The sequence below is a fragment of the Mya arenaria genome, chromosome 8, assembly GCF_026914265.1.
Source record: "Mya arenaria isolate MELC-2E11 chromosome 8, ASM2691426v1".
In the NCBI taxonomy this organism is placed as follows: domain Eukaryota; kingdom Metazoa; phylum Mollusca; class Bivalvia; order Myida; family Myidae; genus Mya; species Mya arenaria.
In genome coordinates, this window is record NC_069129.1 from 31,736,834 (window position 1) to 31,759,794 (window position 22,961).

Below are 22,961 nucleotides of genomic sequence, written 5' to 3' on the forward strand. Positions count from 1 at the left end.
GTGAGGAGTGTCACTCTGAGTTAAACGGTGAGGAATGTCACTCTGAGTTCGCCATAACGGTGAGGAATGTCACTCTGCGTTAGCCGTAACGGTGATTGATGTCACTCTGAGTTTAACGGTGAGGAATGTCACTCTGCGTTCATCATAACGGTTAGGAATGTCACTCTGCGTTCACCATAACGGTTAGGAATGTCACTCTGCGTTCACCATAACGGTTAGAAATGGAATCGCCACAATGATGATTTTATTAGAAATGTTTCAAACTCAGACTCATTATTTTCTCATAAATGATTATACTAATGACGACAGCGATGTTAAGCTTGAAGCAATGGTATTGTCATTGTTAAATTATTATCAATGTTTCGTCAACGCATTATTTCAAATTCACTGGGACATTAGGCCATTAAGATCTGCACTTTGATACTAGCGAGTTCGTCTCAACCCACATTAAAGAAACGCCTAAGAAATCAAATCAATCCAAACAAATATCTAACCATCACTCTTGGTGCAGTCAGCTTTTTACTAGGTTTGGCAAAAAGGTTACCTCGAGTGCATGTCAATCTGACACTCAAAATTGGCGCGCAAATTTTGTGAGAAATTTTAGTGATATTAAAGCGCTTTTTAATGAAGCTGTTCATACATATTATACAGCGAACTTAATTGGGATTGAAATCAAAGCTTTCTAAGATTCAAACATAAGTTTTTTCCTGTGCATTGAATATAAAATGTACAGTAATTGAAGTAGTATTATAATAGTATTAACGCGTTCATTATCTCTCATATACATTGCTTTTAAGTATATTTTTAAAAAGAGGAGACAATAAAATCAGCCCGCAGACATGTCCTTTACTTGTTAAATTGACGATGGCACATTTTGTAACACAATGGATTATGTAACACATATCTAACACGCGGATCCGTGGTCTTAAGGTAACACACTTGACTATCAATCCAGGGGTCGCAGGTTCGATCCCCCGTCGCATCACTAAAACAAACTAATCGTCTTCCGGGAGGGACGTTAAATGGGGGTCCCGTGTGACAGTGCTATACACTGCTGCACGTTAAAGAACCAGGGTAGCTCTAACCAGGGTTACATTCTGTCTGTGCACATTGCTCCAAAAACCTAAAATGAATAACAATCTTAACGGAGCACTCGCCGAATGGGCAAGGCCCGAGTGCGAGTATAAATAAGTTTACACACCCAACCCACATCAAACTAAGGTCATGTTATTGTCGTAGCCCATATACTGTTTACGCTTACAGTCGAACCCCGTTGGCTCGACGGGGATGGACTGTATTACATATCGAAACATCAGTAGTCAGGGAGTACCCAGATGACAGGGGGTGCCAGCCGTCTAAAGACATAAAAGTATTCATATTGCTATTACTTTGAGTTTTTGATATTGCGAAAATGTGGGATACTATGGTAATTGGGTGTCTCTTACGCCAACTTTTTATCCCGGTCGCAAAATAGCTGATTCATACTGTACATGTCGATCAAATTTCATTATGCATTCATCAAATGAAAACTATTTCAGCTATCTTCAGTACTACATTTCTGAAATTTGATTTTTTTTTGTGCATCATCCTCGGCACTATCATAACCTGGGTGTCGAGGATGAATTTTGTGCAATATAATGTATGCTTCACTGCTAGATAACTGAAACTTGAACACAGTTTGTGCAATATAATTTATGCTACTCTGTGCAGTTTAACAAGATAATTATTATATGAGTCGGTGAAACAGGGAAAGTTATATCTTGCAAATGTTTTGAAATGATGTTCTTATATCGGTACTTCAATATCACTAATATGATTCTTATACCAGCTGGCTTTATTTCAAATACCAAAGTGGCAAAACACAATGGGGTTCTATCTCAAAATTGAATATATTTTTTGTATTATAAGCCATTCATATTTAGAATGAAACTGTATAATAATGTGTTGCTGGATTGAACTACAAACTAAATACGAAAGATATAACACTAGTTTTGACTATTGAAACATTACTTTCTGATTCACCATCTTCAATTGGTTTAAAACTTACATTATTATCAATTGGACAACCTTTCGTTTTTAACCCACAATGACAACCAGGGATGTATAATTATGGACGATTTACAATGTTAGAATCCCTTACATTTATCTACGTTGCATGTACATCGAGTATTAATTTCAGTTAAGCAGTTAAACTTTATGACTTTCCACTTGCGAATCTTAGTAATATATGCAATATTATACCCTTTACTGGCAATCAATTTAACCAAGTTAAACAAAATACACGTTAAAACACTAAATTCAACTTATGCTAGTATTTAAAATTTTACGAACTGCTTCTACATGCGAGGTTGTGTTCGATGGAGTTTCGAATGAGGTATTCAACAATACTTTACACGATAATGTATGTCAAGGCTGGGTTCTTTCGAGGTGTCTTCAAGTTTTGGAAAATAAAACAATATTTGCAAATTACTTTGTACAGTCGAACCTCGTTGGCTCGAGCTCCTATGGACCGGCGAATATACCTCGAGCCTCTGAAGATTCGAGCCAAGCGGGAATTCTTACCTTGAGTATAAAATATGGTCCTTAACATCCAGTTCGAGCCAACGAGGATTTCGAGCCAAACGACTTCGAGCCAACGGGGCTCGACTGTTTATTTAAATTTCGTTATCTCGAGGTTTCGAGAAATTCGAGATAACGAATAGCACATGAAATATTTTGCTTTTCAGGTATGTCAAGGCGATACAGTGGTAGTGAACGTTTATAATCAGCTCGGTGATTTCGAGGGGACAACCATACATTGGCACGGTATCCTCCAGGAAGGGACTCCGCACATGGACGGAGTTGCCATGGTTACGCAGTGTCCAATTCCAACCCATTCGTCTTTCCAATACAAGTAAGTTGTTTAAAATTGCGCTTAATTGGCCATAAAGCCCTTGCGACCTTGGAACGCCTGTTTGAATTAAGCTTGCACCACATATATCCTCACCAAATTTCGTGAAAAAGTCTTCATATTTACTCTAGTAAATGGCGTTGATCTGATATTCTTGATAAAGCCTGTTATTATTCAAACTTCTTTTAATATATTATAGAGAATAATTGTTCGTTTCAGTGTAAGATCGTTATTTATTATATGATCTTCGTTGGTTAATAGAGATTTATCAGTGAAATGACAGTGAAATAAAATTGATGTTTCAGTGTTTGCAACAGTGAAAATATCAAATTGATTGTGTTAACTGTTTCGAAATTTTAGCACGCTCTTAATCCTTAATCAAATGTCAGCGCGCACAGGGCTGGAACACAATTTCAGCGACATCATTTCAGAAATGACGTTATTTTCGCATAAATCGTTACATTTATAGCTGCTTGAAATTGCTGAGTTAAGGCCCGTATTTCTTGACACATCTAAGTTCCTAATAACAGCATCTAGCTCACTGTTATCATTTTGGCATAACTTGAGCAATATTTTCATTGTTTTAAAAATGTTCTAGACTTTGAAAGGAGTTGATGTTATGATAATTTCGATAAAAATCTTTGTAAAATCATGTGTAAGTCAGTAATTTGACTAAATAAAATAACATACTTGATATTGTAACGCTTAATATGTCTCGAGAAATTATTGCCAAAACAATCAATTAGTTCCTCATCAACCATCGCCCTTTCTTACTTTAAATATTTAACTGTATACTGCCTTAGTTTGACACGGGAAATAATTGTCTCAAAAAGAGAGTTACATATTTCGCGCAGCAAGTTACATTGCTACCAATTTCCGAAACATTGTACGCTGGTAGAGATAAAAAAAAATTCAATGACCGTACATCAGCAACTAGTACACGTTTAATAAAAAAAAGATATTGTAAATCACGTTGGTGACGTCAACACAGTTCTTAACAATCGGACCAATTTAGCTTTTACACCTAACCAAGGCTTAGTCTATGATGAATTAAATAGTTCCCTATGTTTATCGACCTAATATATTATATCGTAATTCTCCAATTAGTTCCTGCGAGTTGTCTTTCTCTTACAATTTGCAAATGTTTCTCACTTTGGTATTTTTTATTGGAATAGGAGTTGTTATAAAATAAATGTTCAATATCGCTCCACCCATTTGCATTATAAAGTATTGCCTTATTTTGGAAAGGAAATTATATCCGCTTTATAACTTTAGTAGTTGATTATAATTATAACGACGTGAGACATTTTGGTTTCATCTTTAATTTGTCAATATACTCAACTCATTTGACAGGAGCCTTGTGTCACGTGAATTAAAGCTATGTACTTTAACAAGATATAACAATGTTCAAATAAAACATTCCATAAAAAGGCTCAGAATGAATCAGGTTTAATGTTTACAGCTGAGCTGCCAACAACATCTAAAAGAAGACGCTGTGATTTTCACTTATCTTTCAGACAAACCGATTCTGGCACTCCTTATTCTCATAATTACTTACATCCAATTACCTGCTTAAGCGCCGTACACTCGTACTTTTAGATTGGAAGGCTTTTGTTTGCTTTTATGTAATCACATTTTATAGTTTGCATGGAATAAGTATGGGTTTATTTGCTTGCGTAGCTCCTTAGTTTTTTTCAGAAAACATAGCTATGTGCATGTATTGTGAAAACCTTGTTGTCTTCGTCGGCATCGGTGTCTGAATCGACGCCGTTGTGCAAAATATTCACCCCTGTCCATACCACAAATAAACTACATGATATTGAAATGAAAATTGGTACATACGTTGTTAGCGATAATACGCTCATGTGTAGCAAGGCCAACAAATCCTCCTTCAATAATTTATGCCCCTTGTTGGAATAAAAAAACAACAATCGTGCGTTAACCTTCGGTCCGCGGCGCTTTTGTTAACACTGACGGTTTTCTCATGGTACCATTTTACAGACAATTAGTGTTTAAAGCTACACTCTCACAGATTTACCGTTTTTACAACTGTTTTTAGCTCCACTGGCCGAATGCCATGGAGCTTATGTCGTCACAGATTGTCCGTTGTGAGTGCGTGCGTGCGTGCGTGCGTGCGTGCGTGCGTCAACTTTTACTTTAAACGACATCTCCTCTGAAACTGATAAGCGGATTTTGACAAAACTTCACAGAAATGTTCCTTTGGTGGTCCTTTACCAAAATTGCTCAAATGGTTCCGGTCCATTGCACAATATGGCCGCCAGAGCTAAAAATAGCAAAATCTTTAAACGACATCTCCTCAAAAACGGTTCGGCAGATTTTGATGAAACTTGACAGTAATGTTCCTTGGGTGGTCCTTTATTAAAATTGCTCAAATGGTTCTGGTCCATTGCACAATATGGCCGCCACAGCTAAAAATAGCAAAATCTTTAAACGACATCTCCTCTGAAACGGATAGGCAGATTTTGATGAAACTTGACAGAATTGTTCCTTGGGTGGTCCTTAACCAAAATTGCTCAAATGGTTCCGGTCCGCTGCACAACATGGCTGCCAGGGCAAAAAAATAGAAAAACCTTTAAAGAACATCTTCTCAGAAACCGATGATTAGATTTTGATGAAACTTAACAGAAATGTTCCTTGGATGGTCCTTTATCAAATTTGCTTCAATGGTTTCGGTCCACTGCACAAGATGGCCCCCAGAGGTAAAAATAGAAAAACCTTTAAACGACTTCTCCTCAGAAACCGATGATCGTATTGCAATGAAACTTGACAGAAATGTTACTTGGGTAGTCCTTAACCAAAATAGCCCAAACAGTTCTGGTCTGCTGCACAACATGGGCACCAGAGCTAAGAATAGAAAAAAACGTTAAACTACATCTTCTCAGAAACCGATTATCAGATTTTGATGAAACTTTACATAAATGTTCATCGGGATGCCCTTTAACCAAAATTGCCCAAATGGTTCCGGTCCGCTGCACAACATGGCTGCGAGAGTTAAAAATAGCAAAAACCTTTAAGGACTTCTCGTCCGCAGTCTTCACGAAAAACATTTTAACCTACTAGCCAGTTGGACTAGCATAATGGCATATTTTACTAGTCCGAATGACAATCTAGTAGTCCGACTATTTTGCCACATTATAAAACTGTATGCTTGAGGTAAATACCTATTTCAATTGAGCAGCTTGCAGTTTGAGTAAACATTTCTTTATTATGATGCTCATGCAGTGATAGGGAGTGACATCCTTCTGTTGGGAATAGTGCTCCTTGTTTTTCAGAACCTATGGGTACTATGTAAAAACAAAAGGCATCTTGCTTGAATAGACTGTAATAATATCAACATGGTTAGAAAAGAAATGCCATGCTTTAATAGCTTTGATTACATTTTACTACTGAATTACCTCCCTTTAATAGAAAAAAAAATAATGTCTTAATTTTTCACGTATAGCATCTTTAAATAATTTTTAAACAATAATAATTTATGAGTAAACATATAAGCATAAAGTTCTCACAAAAAGATCAATTTAAAAACCTTACATTTATACATAGGAAAGTATATATAGACTGAACATTAATGTTCGTTTAAGTGACATTCTGAAAGTTTATGAAACAGCTATTTTTAGTAACTTAAATGGCCGAAAAGTGTAAGTGAAACACCAAGTCGATTCTATCTCGTCAGTTCTTGTTCAGGTTAGATATTTGCTTCATAATCTATTCAGATTAAATGTTAACCGATGATCAGATTTTGATGAAACTTGACAGAAATGTTCCTTGGGTGGTCATTAACCAAAATTTGTTAAATGGTTCCAGTCCACTGCACACCATGGCTGCCAGAGCTAAAAAATAAAAAAAACTTTATACGACTTGTCGTCGAAACCGATGACCTTTTTTCGATAAAACTTGACAGAAATGTTTGTTTGGTGCTCCTTTACTCAAATTGCCCAAATCATTTCGGTCCACTGCACAACATGGCAGCCAGAGCTATTAAAGTAAAAAAAATTTTTAAATAAGGATGATTGTATTTCTATGAAACTTGACGAAAATGTTCGTTAGGTGGTCTTTGCTTGAACCTTTTCGCCAGTGGAGCACAGGCACTAATGTGCCTCTTGTTTATTTTTTTGTCTTGGAAAGAGCAATTTTTTAAGATCAGATTGCAGATTTGTATATTTCCGTTCGAAAATCAATATTTTATGGCTTAAACCGTAAAGAAATGGTTTAAGAAAATGCATAAAACATTATTTTTTTAACTTAAATATAAAAATCTGCGATCTAGTTTTGTCTGCAGTCTTATATCACTGGTTTCCATGGAATTTCGCAAAAAATGGCTCGTTCCAAGACAAAAAATAAAAAAGTTGCCAAAACGTTCCATCTGTGAGCTTTAGGAACATTTTTTAACGTGTCAACTCCAGCTACCTAGTACAATACTTTGAAACGACTCATATTTGTTTTATGATTTAATTACTTAAAATAATTCATCCATAATATATCAATAATACATAAACTACAGGAAAAAGCCTAACAGTCGGAAATTCAAAACTAAACCCTGTTTAAACAGACAAAGAAAGGGCAAAAAAACACAAAAGCACAACTTAAAAACACACCACATACACAAAAACAAATACCACTGACAAACCATTACACTCTTAAAATACATTCACGATAATTGATAGGTATACCGCATTGGATGGTTAGTGAACTTGAACACGTGTCTTAAGTGTATACCCAAAACACTTTCCTTTTATCTTCAGATTTAAAGTGCCAACAACAGGCACCCACTATTGGCACGCACACGCCGGGCTGCAGCGCGGGGACGGTATTAACGGTGCCCTAGTCGTGAGGGACACAAGCCCCACCCCCGCTATGACCCATTACGACGAAGATTTGCCGGAACATACCGTTGTGATGCAGGATTGGCTGGACCAGTTCGCCTCTTCTAAGTTTTCTTTGCACCATCACAGCATGGGCCCTAATACCCCCGCCTCCATACTTATAAATGGTACATGTAGATTTTGTAATAAATTGATAACATTTTTTTCGAAGCATGACTTGAATACATCTTGGGCTAAGTATATAAACATTATCCATTTAATCTGCTAAGAAGCCATAGTTAACACACGCAACATCTTATTTTATCCTAGTTTATGGTTGTGAATATTACCTTTAAAAAGGCTTCTGTAGTCAATTACATAACACTTGGTTAAAGGCCTAGTTTAAGAAATGTTTGGCATGACAATATGCTGTGCATCTCCTGCTAATTGCACTGATGTCAACGTAAGGGCCAATTTCCTGTTTATATGTATTTGTTTATTGGCTCAGGGCCATTTAGGGCCCATTTCTATAATAAAACCTCCAAAACTGCACAGCAGGATATTCTGATCAGAGATCTGATAAGACAATTAGGCAATTAGATTGAGATTAATACACAGAGGTTGTAGAAGGATTAAACTTTTGGTTAGGCTACTCATTTTTATGATTTGATTGGTTAATATTAATAATTGGATAAATATTGACCAATCAATAAACTTTTCGACTAACTTTGACCAAACCAAAGAGTTATCCACTTTTATAAAATCGGCTGCTGATGTTTTTAGATTATTGATATAGTATACCATCAGCCATACCAAATGCTTTTTCTTCGAACCAAGGTATGGGGACAGCTTTCGGACTAAGCAAGACTATGGACGGTGACCATGCTATGGACGGCATGGACATGGGGAATAAAATGACCATGAATAATGATACGGATCATCCAATGGGTAACATGGAGACCACACCCATGACCACGTCAGGGATGGATATGCATGACATGGGAGATAACTCCTCAAGCAAGGAGGAGGACAAGAGTTTTGTCCCGCATCAGCTGTTTAGGTACTAGTCGGATCTTTATTTTATATCATTTACTAGGCATAATTTGGTAAAATTTATCTATAATTATATATACGCTTAATCACACAGCATATCTTCTGAAATATCTTGTTGATATCAAAATGAAGTCTTTATATATTATTTTCATACTTTTTGGCGTTTTTGAATTTTTGGACACATATTTAACTGCACTAGTGCTGTGTATGTAAAAGGTTCAATAGAAGAAAATGTGGTTGAAAACAAGACCCAGTCTCAAAATGCCATTTAAACTTATTCAATCAACTACTGTTTGCAAATGAAGTTAGTGTTTCAAGGTTTTGAAGCATTGAATGATCTTACCTTTCACTCTGCCAATATCCACTTAAGTGAATTTCAAATCAAAGACAACATCTATAGATTGTTGATCGTCTGCATACTTTCAAAAGAAACGAGTGCCGCTGTAAGCGACTGTGAGTAAAACTTCACTGCTCACGATGAAGTAACTACTAAATATGCGGGCTTATTCCCCGCATGTCATTCATACGGTTTACATTGGAGTTTTTCATCCGACTTATTAAATCGTAGCGGTTAATTACGCTCCAAAGAACGCCGCGGTGACAAACGAAACTACTTGAAGAGATTTAACTGATTGATTAACTGTCTCTCAGGTGCGATGTGGCATTTCAATCGTGCTTTGTTTGACTGAATGATAAGCTAGTTCTGCTTAGTTTAGGTGAGAACAATAGTAAGAATTTAGTATTTAGTATTTGAAGGTAACGATTTATAAATAAGGCCCACTTGCACTAGCGGCTCAAGTAGTGTGCGTGTGACGCGTGCTCCCTCCCCCCCCCCCCAAAAAAAAAATCGTCCAAGTTCAACATAGGAGAAAACAGTAATAAATACGCCCAAATGCAACATTTTGGACCAGAAATTGTTAAAATTACTTCCTAGGAGAGCACCCCAAACACCCCTGCAAACATTTACAACCAAATAAATTTCGGTTCTGAGGTAGGGGTGAAAGACAAAAGGTTACACCCCTCTAACGTCAAAATCTGGATCCGCCCCTGATTTGGTACTTGTCCTTTCTAGTACTGGGCGGTTTACGAAATGGATCTTCTTACATTGTTCATGTATTCTGATATATAGGTGACCTGGTAGATCATTGTATTGTAAAAAGTAAAACAAAAGTATATTATACCTTCGATATCAATCTAGGTCCTGAACATGCTTTGTACAAACGCTAAAACCGAGTTGTGATACATGATATGTATTATAAACCGGGACCTGTAATTTAAGTATGTCTTTGATAACAGTTTCATCGGCAAAGCAATCTACAATGACAGATGTTGATAACCCAGGTATTTAATAATGAGGTCTTAAATTTAAATATTTAAATATTTAATAAATTAACGTGTCTATCCATTGCTTACAATTAGGACATGTTCGTGTTTCCTCTTTCTAATACACCAGTAAGATGATGAGAACGCGAAATCACGAAACTACAATGGTGAAAACGCGACAGTACGATGGTTTTCATCATCGTATTATCGCGTTTTCACCACCGTACTATCGAGTATCGCGTTTCAGATCAACACATTCATAGGCGATGGCCCTTACGGCATTCCGTACTCAAATCCGTTTCAATATCAAAGATTTATTAAGTCGTAAACCTATCGTGGCATAACAGGGTCGGGGACAAACGTAAAAGTACGGGCAGAATCTACGCGATACATATCCTTACGATACTTTTTTATGCAACACAGTTTAAGGGTTTGTTACGTCATTGTAAATTTCAATTTTGAATTCTAATTGGATATGCGCGATGTCTTTTAACCAATAGTAGACGTCGTTACAATTATCGGCTATTCGCTTATACAAATATGTTGTCAATAACCGTTCTTAAACAATAAACAGATGATTTTATTTAATTTTATTAATGCAGGTAATATTTTATAACGTTATTTTAAAAATAATAGCGTATTCTTGCGTGTTCATACTGCATGAACGCAGTAGGATTTCTCAATCTCAGTCGTAGCGATCTTCATAGAACTTGTTCTAGCATCATATAATTTGTTCGAGCTTCATGAAATTTGTCCGAGCGTATGAAATTGCTCAAGCTTTATGGAATTTGTTCGAGCTTCATGAAATTTGTCCGAGCTTTATGAAATTGCTCAAGCTTTATGGAATTTGTTTGAACTTCTTGAAATTTGCTCGAGTTTCATGGAATTTTTTCGAGCTTCATAAAATTTGTTCGAGCTTTATGAAATTTATTCAAACTTCTTCAAATTTGCTCGAAGTTCACGGGATTTGTTCGAGTTTCATGAAATTTGTTCGAGCTTTATGCAATTTATTCGAGCTTCTTGAAATTTGCTCGAAGTTCATGGAATTTGTTCGAGCTTCTTGAAATTTGTTCGAGCTTATGGAATTTGTTTGAGCTTCTTGAAATTTGCTCGAGTTTCATAGAATTTTTTCGAGCTTCATTGAATTTCTTCGAGCTTTAAGAAATTTGTTTGAGCTTCATGAAATTTGTCCGAGCTTCATGAAATTTTCTCAAGCTTTATGGAATTTGTTCGAGCATCCTGAAATTTGTTCGAGTTTCATGGACTTTGTTCGAGCTTCATGAAATTTGTTAGAGCTTTATGAAATTTGTTCGAGCTTCATGGAATTTGTTCAAGTCTCATGAAATTTGTTCGAGCTTCATGGAATTTGTTCAAGTCTCATGAAATTTGTTCGAGCTTATGGAATTTGTTTGAGCTTCTTGAAATTTGCTCGAGTTCCATGGAATTTGTTCGAGCTTTTTGAAATTTGTCCGAGCTTCATGAAATTTGCTCGAGCTTTATGAAATTTGCTCGAGCTTCATTAAATTCATTCGCGTACCCTACTGCGTTCATTCCGTATGATAACACGAACTAAAGATATCAATCCTAACATGCATTGCAGGTTTTTTGTTTATAAAATATTCACCTCATTTTCATTACCAGCGTAACGCATGGCAAGCGGTACCGTTTCCGACTGATCAACAACGGGATCCTCAACTGTCCGCTCAAAGTGTCGGTACATGGCCATAGTCTCAGAGTCATTGCAACGGACGGAAATGACATTGAAGCCGTGGACGTCGATAGTGTGACGTTGTTTGCGGGAGAAAGGTAAAGTGTTTTTGCCCATTAAATGTATTTGCAGAGATCCGCAACAAGTACAAAACTTAAAATAGTATCCTGTTTCAATCCAATACTTTCGACACACATTCAATATTTAAGACAAATGGCATGCATTTTTGTACATTTATTTATATGCAAAGTAGCCAACAGGTATGCTCTTGGTCAGGGATGTTAGTTCATTGTGAATTCAACCGATCGATAACTGGTTGGCATTTACCATATGCATTGTGACGTCTATAATTATTCACCAATACTAAAACATTTAAATACGACACAGATGAACAATCGTAAAACGGTTTGAATCCATTAACGGAAAAGAAATCTCAAGTTTCCTTAGTTTCGTTCGCACTTTCTGTACGATTAATTTTGCCTTCATTTTGCATGAGCCATGTGCGTTCAAACGGCATGAACGCATGAAAAATAAGAATACACCCTTGATTTGAGATGTGATTCATTTCTAAACTTATCTTTTAGTTTTTGTAATTTAATTTTGTTAACATATACCTTTCATCGTAACTACAAACATTAATTAATACAATATGGTCACACAGATTCGATGTCATTCTCTCTGCCAACCAAACTCCGGGCAACTACTGGATGCACGTAGTGGGGTTAGGTGACTGCGTGCGCAGTATGACGTCACAGACGGCAATCATTCGATACACGGGCCAGATGGTCATGAAGCCTCTGTCAGGCGACAGTTACGCCGATGGGGATAGAGGTGGAAAGGTACTAGATTTGAATAAAAGCTTGCTGACGAAGCTTAAACTAATTTCATTTCGCTCAATTGGCACGTAAGCTTAAAGCTTACGTATCGCTCTGATAACTGAGTAGAGTGGAGCTGTATTCAATATTCAACTTAAGTTAATCTTATGGTCATGTATCAATGACTTCACTCACTATACTGGGCAGTCATCTATATCGAGCAATCCGATTAGCTACATCGTTCTAAGATCCAATTCAGACCAATATTGAATACCAGCCCAGGTGTACATTTTGAGAGGCCATGAGAATGTTGCCCTGATTCCAACCCACAATCTCTTGGATAGTATAATCTTTAAGCATTTGGCCATAATCAAAAGAACATTCTAAATATTCACTTGAAACTAAATGACCTAAGAATTCCTCTTTCAGATCTGAGGCGTTTTATTGTTGTAATTATATCAAATTTATCTGTGCAATCGTAAACAGTATTGTCCACTGTACCAATTGTTTTTATTAATTCGATACGCATAAGTTGTGAAGGCTAAACTATGTTCTTTCCCGAAATTACATTATGACTATTTTCTTTTAAGAATGCGAACCCCTTTGCATTTGTCGGAGACACAATCAGCGTTGCTCAGATGACGTCAGCGAAATCTGCAGAGGACGTGTACACGTCACACAACGTGAAGAAGTTTTATGTTCAACTTGGTTACAACGAAGTTGAAAATTACAGGTAAGTTGTTGCTGGATGTGAGTAATTGTTAACAAATGGTATTTTTGTTGGTGTTCAATGTCTTTGCTCAAGGCCAACGTCTTTGCTCAAGGTCAAGGTCTGTGTTCAAGTTCTTTGCTCAAGGTCAAGGGTCAACACTAGACATTTATCCTGTTATCACACGTTAAATATTTCTGAAAAAATTGAAAGCTTAATTAATAGGTAATATGATAATAAATAAAAATAGGTTCTGTAAATGTTACATAAACATGTTAAGTAGAGAAGGAAAAAATGTAGAAATCATTTTGGCCGGCAGCAGGATTCGAACTCGGTACCTCTGAGTCCGTTGTTAGTAGTCTTATCATCGGCGCCACTCGGTCATATACCCAAATGGGTTTTATAAAGTATACTGTCGTACCCCTTCGAATTGGACCGATTTCTATTTACTGAAGGTTAGCATTTCCGCTTGGCTCGAATTTTCAGAGGCTCGAGCTATTTTCGCAGGTCCCTGGAAGTTCGAGCCAAGCGGAAATGCTAACCTTCAGTAAATATAAATCGGTCCTTTAGACCCAGTTCGAGCCAACGAGGAATTCGAGTCATGCCAGTTTGAGCCAACGGGTTCGACTGTACATGCTCATAACTGCGTCGGGTTTTGTTAACCATTGATTTCAATGTCATCTTTTTTGGTATATTTTTTTAATTTGATTAATCGGGCATGGCACATGTGACTCTCTTGATGATGCAAAACTTAATTCTATCCTTTCTCCAGGTTCCTAGACTCTGTCCACTACCCTCTATCCATGATGACGATGATGAACGCGGGTATGGTACACGGGACCCACTTGATGGCTCTGCAGATGAACAAGATCACCTACACCATGCCGGAGTCCCCTGTCCTTACACAGTATGGCGAGCTGAAAGAGGTAAAGAGATAGATTATTAAATGCCATTGCAATACAAAATTCAACGACAAACGACTCTTGAACATTTCTTTGAAATGTATTGTTTAAGAAAGCCCCGAAAGAACCATTGCTTGTCATGTTTCGGTTCACGTGTCATTTTTACTTCAAATATAACAGTAGTATACCATTATATGACTACGAAATAAAATTATTATTATTAGTTTTGGTTTATCTCCGTTCAGACCACTATGGGACTGCAAACACTCTTGAATGCATTCATTTAGCCCCGTTACTGCATGTCAATACATAAAGCTGCACTCTCAGAGATTGTCTGTCTTGACCTTTAAAAAAAAATACATGGCTCAGAATCGGTTGATTTTGCATCAACGCTTTCAATTCAGTTATATTTTATAACTCACTATAGAACAGATCAGGGTAAATTGGTGAAATGCCAAAATTTGCAGTTAGTTTACAGCATTAATAACGTTTTTGCCATAAAACACCAATCTTCGAACGTAAATATGAAAAACTGCGATCTGTTCTTTTGCCAGTGGTCTTATATCACTCCTGTCCAGGCAGTTATACTAAAAATGGCACATTCATAGACAAAAACTTAAAAAGTTGTCAAAACAATAACTGTGAGCAAGCAGCTTTAAAGCCCGTAATATTAAATATTCTGCTTTTCCCCAGCTAATAAACCGGTACAAACAACATTTCACCGTTTTAAATTAGAAACACTTTACATTCACGTAATCTTGGGCGGACTGTATTTGGAACACCTGATAACTTACCTATAAAGAGGGCAAAAGTGGAGAGAGGCTCACATTCCCGTCATGTTGAATGTCACGTATTTCTGATAACATATGTGTTTGAGTTGAAGATAAAACAAATATTTATTACGGTTTCGCGGTATTAATTACTTATTCTGCTCCGGGGTGCAAATGTTCGATTGTATGAGCGTAATTACCTCAAGATTATCTCGATATTGTCTTAACACCCGAGCGCGCACATGTGCGATTGTACGAAATTCGCCCATGTTTACCAATTTACATGTATGAATAAATATAAAATTGTATTGCTTTGTACCGCAAAATGATTTAATCGTTATTCTTTCCTTTTTGTTGTAAGTTAATTAAAGGCAGGAAGACTTAACGATAAATGGACAAAATGTATCCTCTCGCGATGGAGATGATTTTAGGAAATTGGGACTGTGTGTCAACAAACTTTGAACATTGCAAAATGATATAAGAAAATCAACCTATTATGCACCAGTCAGTTCTAACCACAGTCCCCGGATCCGGGAAATAGCGGGGACTTTGACTTTCAGTCCAGCCAATCCCGGGTAAAATCCCTGTCCTTCGGGGACAAACTGCTGGTAAAATAAACCGCATCCCGGGATACCTAGGTAAGGACCCTTCTATTTTCGGCGCGAAAACAAAACCATCGCACTCACTCGGCACTGCGGGGCCATCTGGAAGGTAAAAACACGGCCCATATTTCCCGCTATCCCCCACCCCCTCCCTCGGACCTGGAGGGGCGTGGTTATAATTGACTGGTGTATTAAAGGGTTACACTAAAGTTTAAGACTTTATATATGTACAGAAGAAATGTACAAATTTTAATGCATCATTATGTCTAACTCATTTGATAAAAAATATAAGGTTTGTGAACAGATGAAAGCATATGTTTCAAAAGTGAACTTTTTGGGACGTACCTATCTATGGAATACCTAATGTATTCAGGCCAATATACCTTTACACAGAACATATAAACCGTTATGAATACGGCCATCAGTACCTGTGTCATGTTCATTTCTGATAATAACTCCAGGATCATAACTATATTCATTCATTGAATTACAGGACGTGTTCTGCAATGAAACCTCGATCGGGAAAGACTGTACCCAGGAGTTCTGCGAGTGCGTCCACCGCCTGAAGGTTGCTGTTGGCGATGTTGTTGAGCTTGTTCTGATCAGCGACGGGAAATACGGGATGGGGAACCATCCGATGCACATGCATGGGTATAGCTTCTATGTGCTGGGTATGGAGAGGGTAAGTGTTCGCCTCATTATATTCAAAATTGCAATGTATATACTTGTATAGCTATTTTTTAAACATAAACATAGCGTGACAAGACTATTGAGAGTCTAGACACTACTAATATTGCAAGCTATTAAAACGTCTTTACAGCAGTTACCTCCCTTGCTGTACGGATATGTCTTAATTGGGGGCTACGTATATTCGTTGGAACTCATCTTTCAGTCAATCGATTTTTGAAACATAAGAGTCATATCTACAACATACGAATGTTTGATAACGGTCTGCAAAAAGTAGTCGCCTATATAGTCGAGTAAAGATTATAAATCTCTCATGGTCGAGAGTGTAAGATACGTTCACCCCAACCCGAACGTAGTCTTTATTGCGGAAACGAGGTTTACCCTGCGCTAGGGTTGGTATGAACCTATCTTACATAAGCGGCAATACAATATGCTTTTTTCCAACCTTAATTTAAAAAATGAAGTAAAAAATCTTGTTGTTTTTTAATACGGGTAGTTTTGTATACTTGCCCGTGCGCAAGGTTATTACTTTCAGCATGGTCACATATTTGGATCTTCTTATCTGGGGTGTGATAAAGTATGTTCGTATCATAACTTTCCACTTTTACATTCTGATTTTGGCAAGTTCAGCTAGTCAAAAACTCTTTGTAACTTGAAAACATATCGGTGAGAAATCTAACTTTCCAGTTATTATTTGATGATTTATTTTTCGTGCTATAACTATATATGTTGTGTTCCTCCGTCAAAGAGGAAGGCCACACGAACAGGTTTATCATAATCAAATGCTGCTTTAATGTATATGCAGTATAGTTGGTCACGTCCAGGCTGTAACTGATCCATGCACATATATGTTTTAAGATTGCTTTGCAAGGCGCTTGTCCCTACCATCTTACATCATTTTACGACATTCAAAAGGGGGCCGGCAATTGCTTATACATGTAGTATATGATAGCTCTTCCTGAATTTAGTCATATTAGTAATGGCATAATCCATTGATTATAAAACTAGATGACTTTTTGGGGGCATCCGTCACTTACTGTGACAGCTGTTGTTTTCTTATTACTTGCGCTTTTACAGGTCATTTCCAGGGATGAGATATCCTCTCATTGTCAGGTGTTGGAATTATTCCATCTTGACCTACCACAAATCCTACCCATACATTGTTCACTTGCCAAGTAATCTTCGAGTTATGTCCATTCAGCTTCAGTTAACAAAAGATATGAATACAATAAAAAGGGAGAATACGATATAAAATGCCAATTACACAATGCTAAATTTGCGGTGTACTTTCAGCTGAATGACACTTAATTTGCATTGTACTTTCAGTTGAATGACACCGTAGACCGGTCTCTGATTGAAGAACTGGACTCAAGAGGGAAGCTGAATCGTAATCTTCTGTACCCTGTACAGAAAGACACAGTCGTGGTGCCAGACGGAGGCTACACAATTATCAGATTCAAGGCTGATAACCCTGGTAATAATGCTTGTCCATTCATAACTGTCTAAACTGGTAACGTTTGGTTTAGACTCGATATAATCATAAAAAAATAATTCAGTAATAAAATATTTGAGCATAAGCAAAATAAGCAATGACTAATATGTAATGTTATGCATGAATAGAAAACATCTGGATTTATAATGCACAAAACGAATTAGTGTATACAAAATCAAGAAGACAGCCTTGAAGCTTATGTAATGTCCGCTTCTGTAGTTTTCTTTTTTATACTGACTGTGAAGAAAGTTAAAATTACTTATGGTTGACACGGTGTAGCGCGAGAGTGTGGTCTTTTGTTATGGGTGAAACCCAATTTGTCCGGCTTGGTAACCACGAACAAAACCATCATATGCCCAGGCCTGGTATCGAACCCTGAACGCTGTGGTGAAAAGCAATTGCGCTTTCCATTGCGCTTACTGGACAACCTGATATACTGTTGTTGTTTTTATCTTGTCATGTCTTTTTATGGCCTTGAATGTTTTCGACAAAGGTTTTAAACTGAACTTTTACAGAAATGGATATGTACTTTATTCGTTAAGAAAATAAGCATATTTGCTTTTGTTAATTTTCACTATGTTTTTTGTTCTGTAAAAACTCCATTAACATGTCAGTTATGATCGAAATATAAATTAAGTAAAAGGTTAGAAGTACCTTAACTATTGATGGTAAACACGACGCCTTCATAAAGCTTCTTTCCATAAAGAATGAACTTCAAACAGAACAAAACCAAAGTACACATTTTCCTTTACTACAGGAGATAAAACTATCATATACACAACCACAGAAGTACACTTATTTTTTAGGAAACCATAGAGATAATCATTGTAAAATTATCCATTAGTCGAAGTACAACAAAGTGTCACATTGTTTTATGTTATACCACCTCAGTTAGAAAAAATTGGCATATTTTCACAAGCTTATTTTTTTACCTAGGTTCATTTTATAATACAACAGATTATTGTTGATCGTACATGAACTTCATGTCAATTCGACGTTATACCAAACAAGGTTTTTGCTGTTGTTGTTGTTGTTGTTGTTGTAGTCCTTCGATATATTTCACACAGTATCTTACTTATATAAATATGTCGTAGAATAATAATTCCATATCGGGCATCCGTATGGAGCTCGCGTAATGACCGCAATGCCATCAATTGTATTGTTTTAAGTGTTGTTGTTTTAAACCAGACATTGGAAAGTTAACCGATTATTATGAGAACATAAGTAGAAAATACGAAAATAACATTTTTGCAGGTTTCTGGCTGTTTAATTGTCACATGGACTTCCATGTGCAACTGAGGTTTTGTGTTGCTGTTGCTATCGCCGTCGTTATATAAATCAAGACATGGGAAATGAACAGAAATATCTAATATAAAAATATAGAAATATACCACAATAAACATAATTGCAGGTTTCTGGCTGTTCCATTGTCACGTGGACTTCCACATGCAACTCGGGTTGGCGATGGTCATACAGGTAGGGGAATCTCATGAAATGGCGCCTCCTCCTCCAAACTTTCCACGCTGCGGGTCCTGGAGCTTCTCTCAAGCCGCCGGAATTTCCGCATACCAATGCACAAACGCTGCCTCCGCAATATCGTCACGACCAAATGGCGTCGTAATGATTCTGTTGTATGCGTTTGCGATTTTCAGAATATTTGTAAAATGTTTATGACTTAAAGATACCTCTTGAAACACTGACTTACATGTACATATGTTACGTGTAAAATGAAGCTTTAAAAGTTTTCATGCCTCATTGACTTACAATGTATAGATATACTCTGATATCGAAACTTACATTAAGGTAAGCCATCCACCATGGATGCAGGATGCAAATATGGTGCATTTTAGATATTAACAACGAGGTTAATCTATGTTTATTGTATAATGATGAACTATGTAAAATATATACTAATTTTGCATTGATTTCATTTTTGAATAGCACCAGAATGACGCTACTATTATGATATGAAATATCAAATGGAGGTTATAAAATAAAACTTTACTATGCTTGATTGCATTTTTTATTTAAACAATCTTAAATAACATAACGTGTATGTAAAGAAAGCTCTCGATAAAACTTAAAAAGTTTGTTTCTTTAAATTGTTACTTTACATGTAACGTATATTTGTAATAATGTTGGATGGATTACCTTTAACCTTTGATGAATCTGTTTTACACCACAAATTCTACGTATCTTTTGAAGATGGACTATCACGATGTTAACATAAAATTAAAATGGGAAAGAAAGATGAAATATGCGATCTTGAATGTTGACAAATATAAATCCAAATTTCTGATCTAAAGATTATTATGTGTCATTTGAGATTCTTCTTTCCGAAAGTGGGTAGAAATAATTGTAGGTGTCCGACCGTCAGCTCCGACCCCCACCAGTCCGGGAACTTTCCCATGACTGCCAAAAAATGTCACCACTACTGGTTTCTATTCTATCAGCTATCAGCCTTCGTCACAATTGAGTCAAAAGAAATTATGTTCAACTAAACTTATTATAGTTAAAATCACTGATTAAGCCTTTTTCTATATGTTTAAAGAAATATGTGTTCAGTAGAAATCCTAACGTTTGTTGAATTTCCACTTTTTATAAATGCAACTTATCATGATTTTTTTCAAAAGTTATTTATCTGCTAGTTTAATTGTTTGTGTTATTAAAGGGACTAGACACCAGATATTCCCAAAATCGACAAATGCAGTATTTCCTCTAAACAAGTCCAGAATTGTTAATGTGAACTAATATGAGACCGATAATACATCACTTCACATGATTAAAATATTTTTTTGTCGCTGTTTTAGCTGAATTTACCCGTTTAAAAATAGCGCTTTAAAACGGTTCCCAGTTTACAGTGTGTATATGCATGTAAATGTCATGTGATAAGAACAGAAGCATATACCAACGCTATTTTTTAAGTTTACTGGTCTCTCGTGGTAGACATACCCAGTAATTTGTGGAATTGTAAAAGTACACAAAAACTGCTGCAATTCTTGCATTTGAATCATCTGGTGTCTAGTCCCTTTAATGAATGATCGTGAACATAATTGTATGGAAATTTGTATAATATTGCCTGAAAGCCAACGGAAAATTTGTTGTTCATGTTCTGTGTATAACTCGTTTTGTTTAATTATTTGAATTTCAACTAACAGTAAAAGCATAAACAGTTACAGTACATTCAATAGAACATCAATATCGTACATTATTTTTTGTTATTATATATTTTCGCTAACAATATTCGCATCTTCATAGAGTTTTTAACGCTTTACTTTTTAAGGAGTTGAGTTTCTCCGGAAATTACTCTAAGAATGTGCTAGGAAACTAGAATGGAATAATAATTATTGTCAGAATATGTGGTTTGTTGCATGTGAAAACACCTGACATACAAAAGCATACACTCGTACCGTACACTTGCATGACAAAATCAAACAGCATGGAAAAGCATTGCATTTATAAAATGATATGAACGGTAAAATGGTTCTTTAAAGGCCCAATATATAGGATATGAGCAGTAAAATGGTTCTTTAAAGGCCCAATATATAGGATATGAGCAGTAAAATGATTCTTTAAAGGCCCAATAAATAGTTTGATGCATTAATATATGATCTAGGTACAGATAATTAATATTCCTTTGTTAATATTTTTGTTTTATTTGAAGCTACGTAGCCACAAATTCTACAGTCAAAAAAGCGCCACAATATCGCCATGCTGTTTTTATCTGTCTCTAAATCAAGTGCAATTTTTGTTTTGATCATTGGAGTCAAATCAGTTCAACAGGATAATGCATTAAAATAAAAATAAGTCAAGTTTTTTTAATGTTTATGTTTAACTGAAGTTGTTGTTATTCTTTCAGTCAAACTGAATTCGCTTTATTATAAAGAAAAAAATATGTATTTTTGGAACTTATATTTACAATTATGTGCTTTATGTAAACAATGATAACATTCTGTTCCATTCGATATGTGTTTGTTTTCTCCATTTAATGGCCATTGAATAAATAATACTCACTACTTTCGTATTGTTGCTGTTATTTGGTTTCTTTTATATTAATGTTGAAATCCCAGGCGATGACTAATTCTTTTAAGCTTTTCGATGATATATGAAGTTTTATCAGTGAAGTAAAAACAGTGAAAATATTGAATTGATATTTTCACTGCAAACAAAGGCGTGAAAATATCAACTTTAACTACATTTTAAATCCATTGTAGTTACTTCCCCTTGATCATTGAAATTAACTTCGTCACTCGTGAAAATATGTTTTGTCTATGAAAATCGTGAAACGATCTTACACTAAAAAATACAAGTATCCTATTTTTCTTTTATACCAGTATCAAATATCAGTGATATTGAGTTGTTGATGCATTCCAAAACAAATGAATTTGAATTGGGATGTCTCTAAACAATTACTTGCATTAGACGTCTACTCATTATGCGAAATCAGAGCCAAACACATTTGTCGTTAACTTCGAGATGCCGTCAATCTAATACATTAATGTCAGACTGAATGCAAATAATAGTACCTTCGTGGCGGTCAGTTGTGGTCAGTCGGTCTGTCTCTTCTGAAAAGAGTGTGAAAGGCAGGAATTACCATTTCTGATTATTCAATGTTAGAAGTCAGCCATGTTTAAGTAAAAGCTATGACGCCAAGGTTACGTCAATCAGCATACAAAATGTTTTTTCACCGTCCGTAAAAGCTTTGTACATTGTAATCGATGGACTCAACTTAAAAGGAGCTCGCTCAAGGTTAGTGAAATTCACGTTTTTATTATAAAAGAAAGTGTGGCAAATCATAAGGAGTGTTTCATACTGACAGCTAAAACCCTTCAGCAAATGTTGATAGTTGCTCTTATATCGCCTTTAAAGACCATTCTTTTTAATAAATGTATTATTAAATTGTCAAAATGTCCACAGTGTTGTATAAGGCCTTTTGTCCTTGTGGATAAGCCGTCGATTTAAAAACAAAACATTGACTTGACCGGCACGTGTTCGCATCCCACTAATACAAAGTATACTTTTTCATTTCTGCACAATTTTGATATCACAGATTATAATAATGATACAAGAAATTTTTCAGATGTATAAGCTGGAGAACTATTTTTGGTACTAAATGTTTTAAAAGCGAGTCCTTTAATAACCATCAACACCATTAGAATGAGTGGGCGACAGAGATAGGGTAGGACC

At 36.1% G+C, this 22,961-nt stretch overlaps 1 protein-coding gene across 4 annotated transcripts in view; it reads left to right on the forward strand.

The window, feature by feature from the left end:
• Positions 1-21,794, forward strand: part of LOC128242308 (uncharacterized) — a 36,700-nt gene extending 14,906 nt beyond the window's left edge. For all 4 annotated transcript variants that reach the window (XM_052959406.1, XM_052959407.1, XM_052959405.1 and 1 more), the window contains exons 4-13: positions 2,727-2,893; positions 7,654-7,901; positions 8,551-8,773; positions 11,731-11,895; positions 12,459-12,636; positions 13,203-13,345; positions 14,094-14,247; positions 16,089-16,277; positions 17,609-17,756; positions 19,186-21,794. In XM_052959406.1, coding sequence (XP_052815366.1) covers positions 2,727-2,893; positions 7,654-7,901; positions 8,551-8,773; positions 11,731-11,895; positions 12,459-12,636; positions 13,203-13,345; positions 14,094-14,247; positions 16,089-16,277; positions 17,609-17,756; positions 19,186-19,448 — 1,878 coding nt within the window. In that variant the 3' untranslated portion in view covers positions 19,449-21,794. The remainder of the gene's footprint in view (positions 1-2,726; positions 2,894-7,653; positions 7,902-8,550; positions 8,774-11,730; positions 11,896-12,458; positions 12,637-13,202; positions 13,346-14,093; positions 14,248-16,088; positions 16,278-17,608; positions 17,757-19,185) is intronic.
• The last annotated feature ends 1,167 nt before the right edge of the window (positions 21,795-22,961 follow it).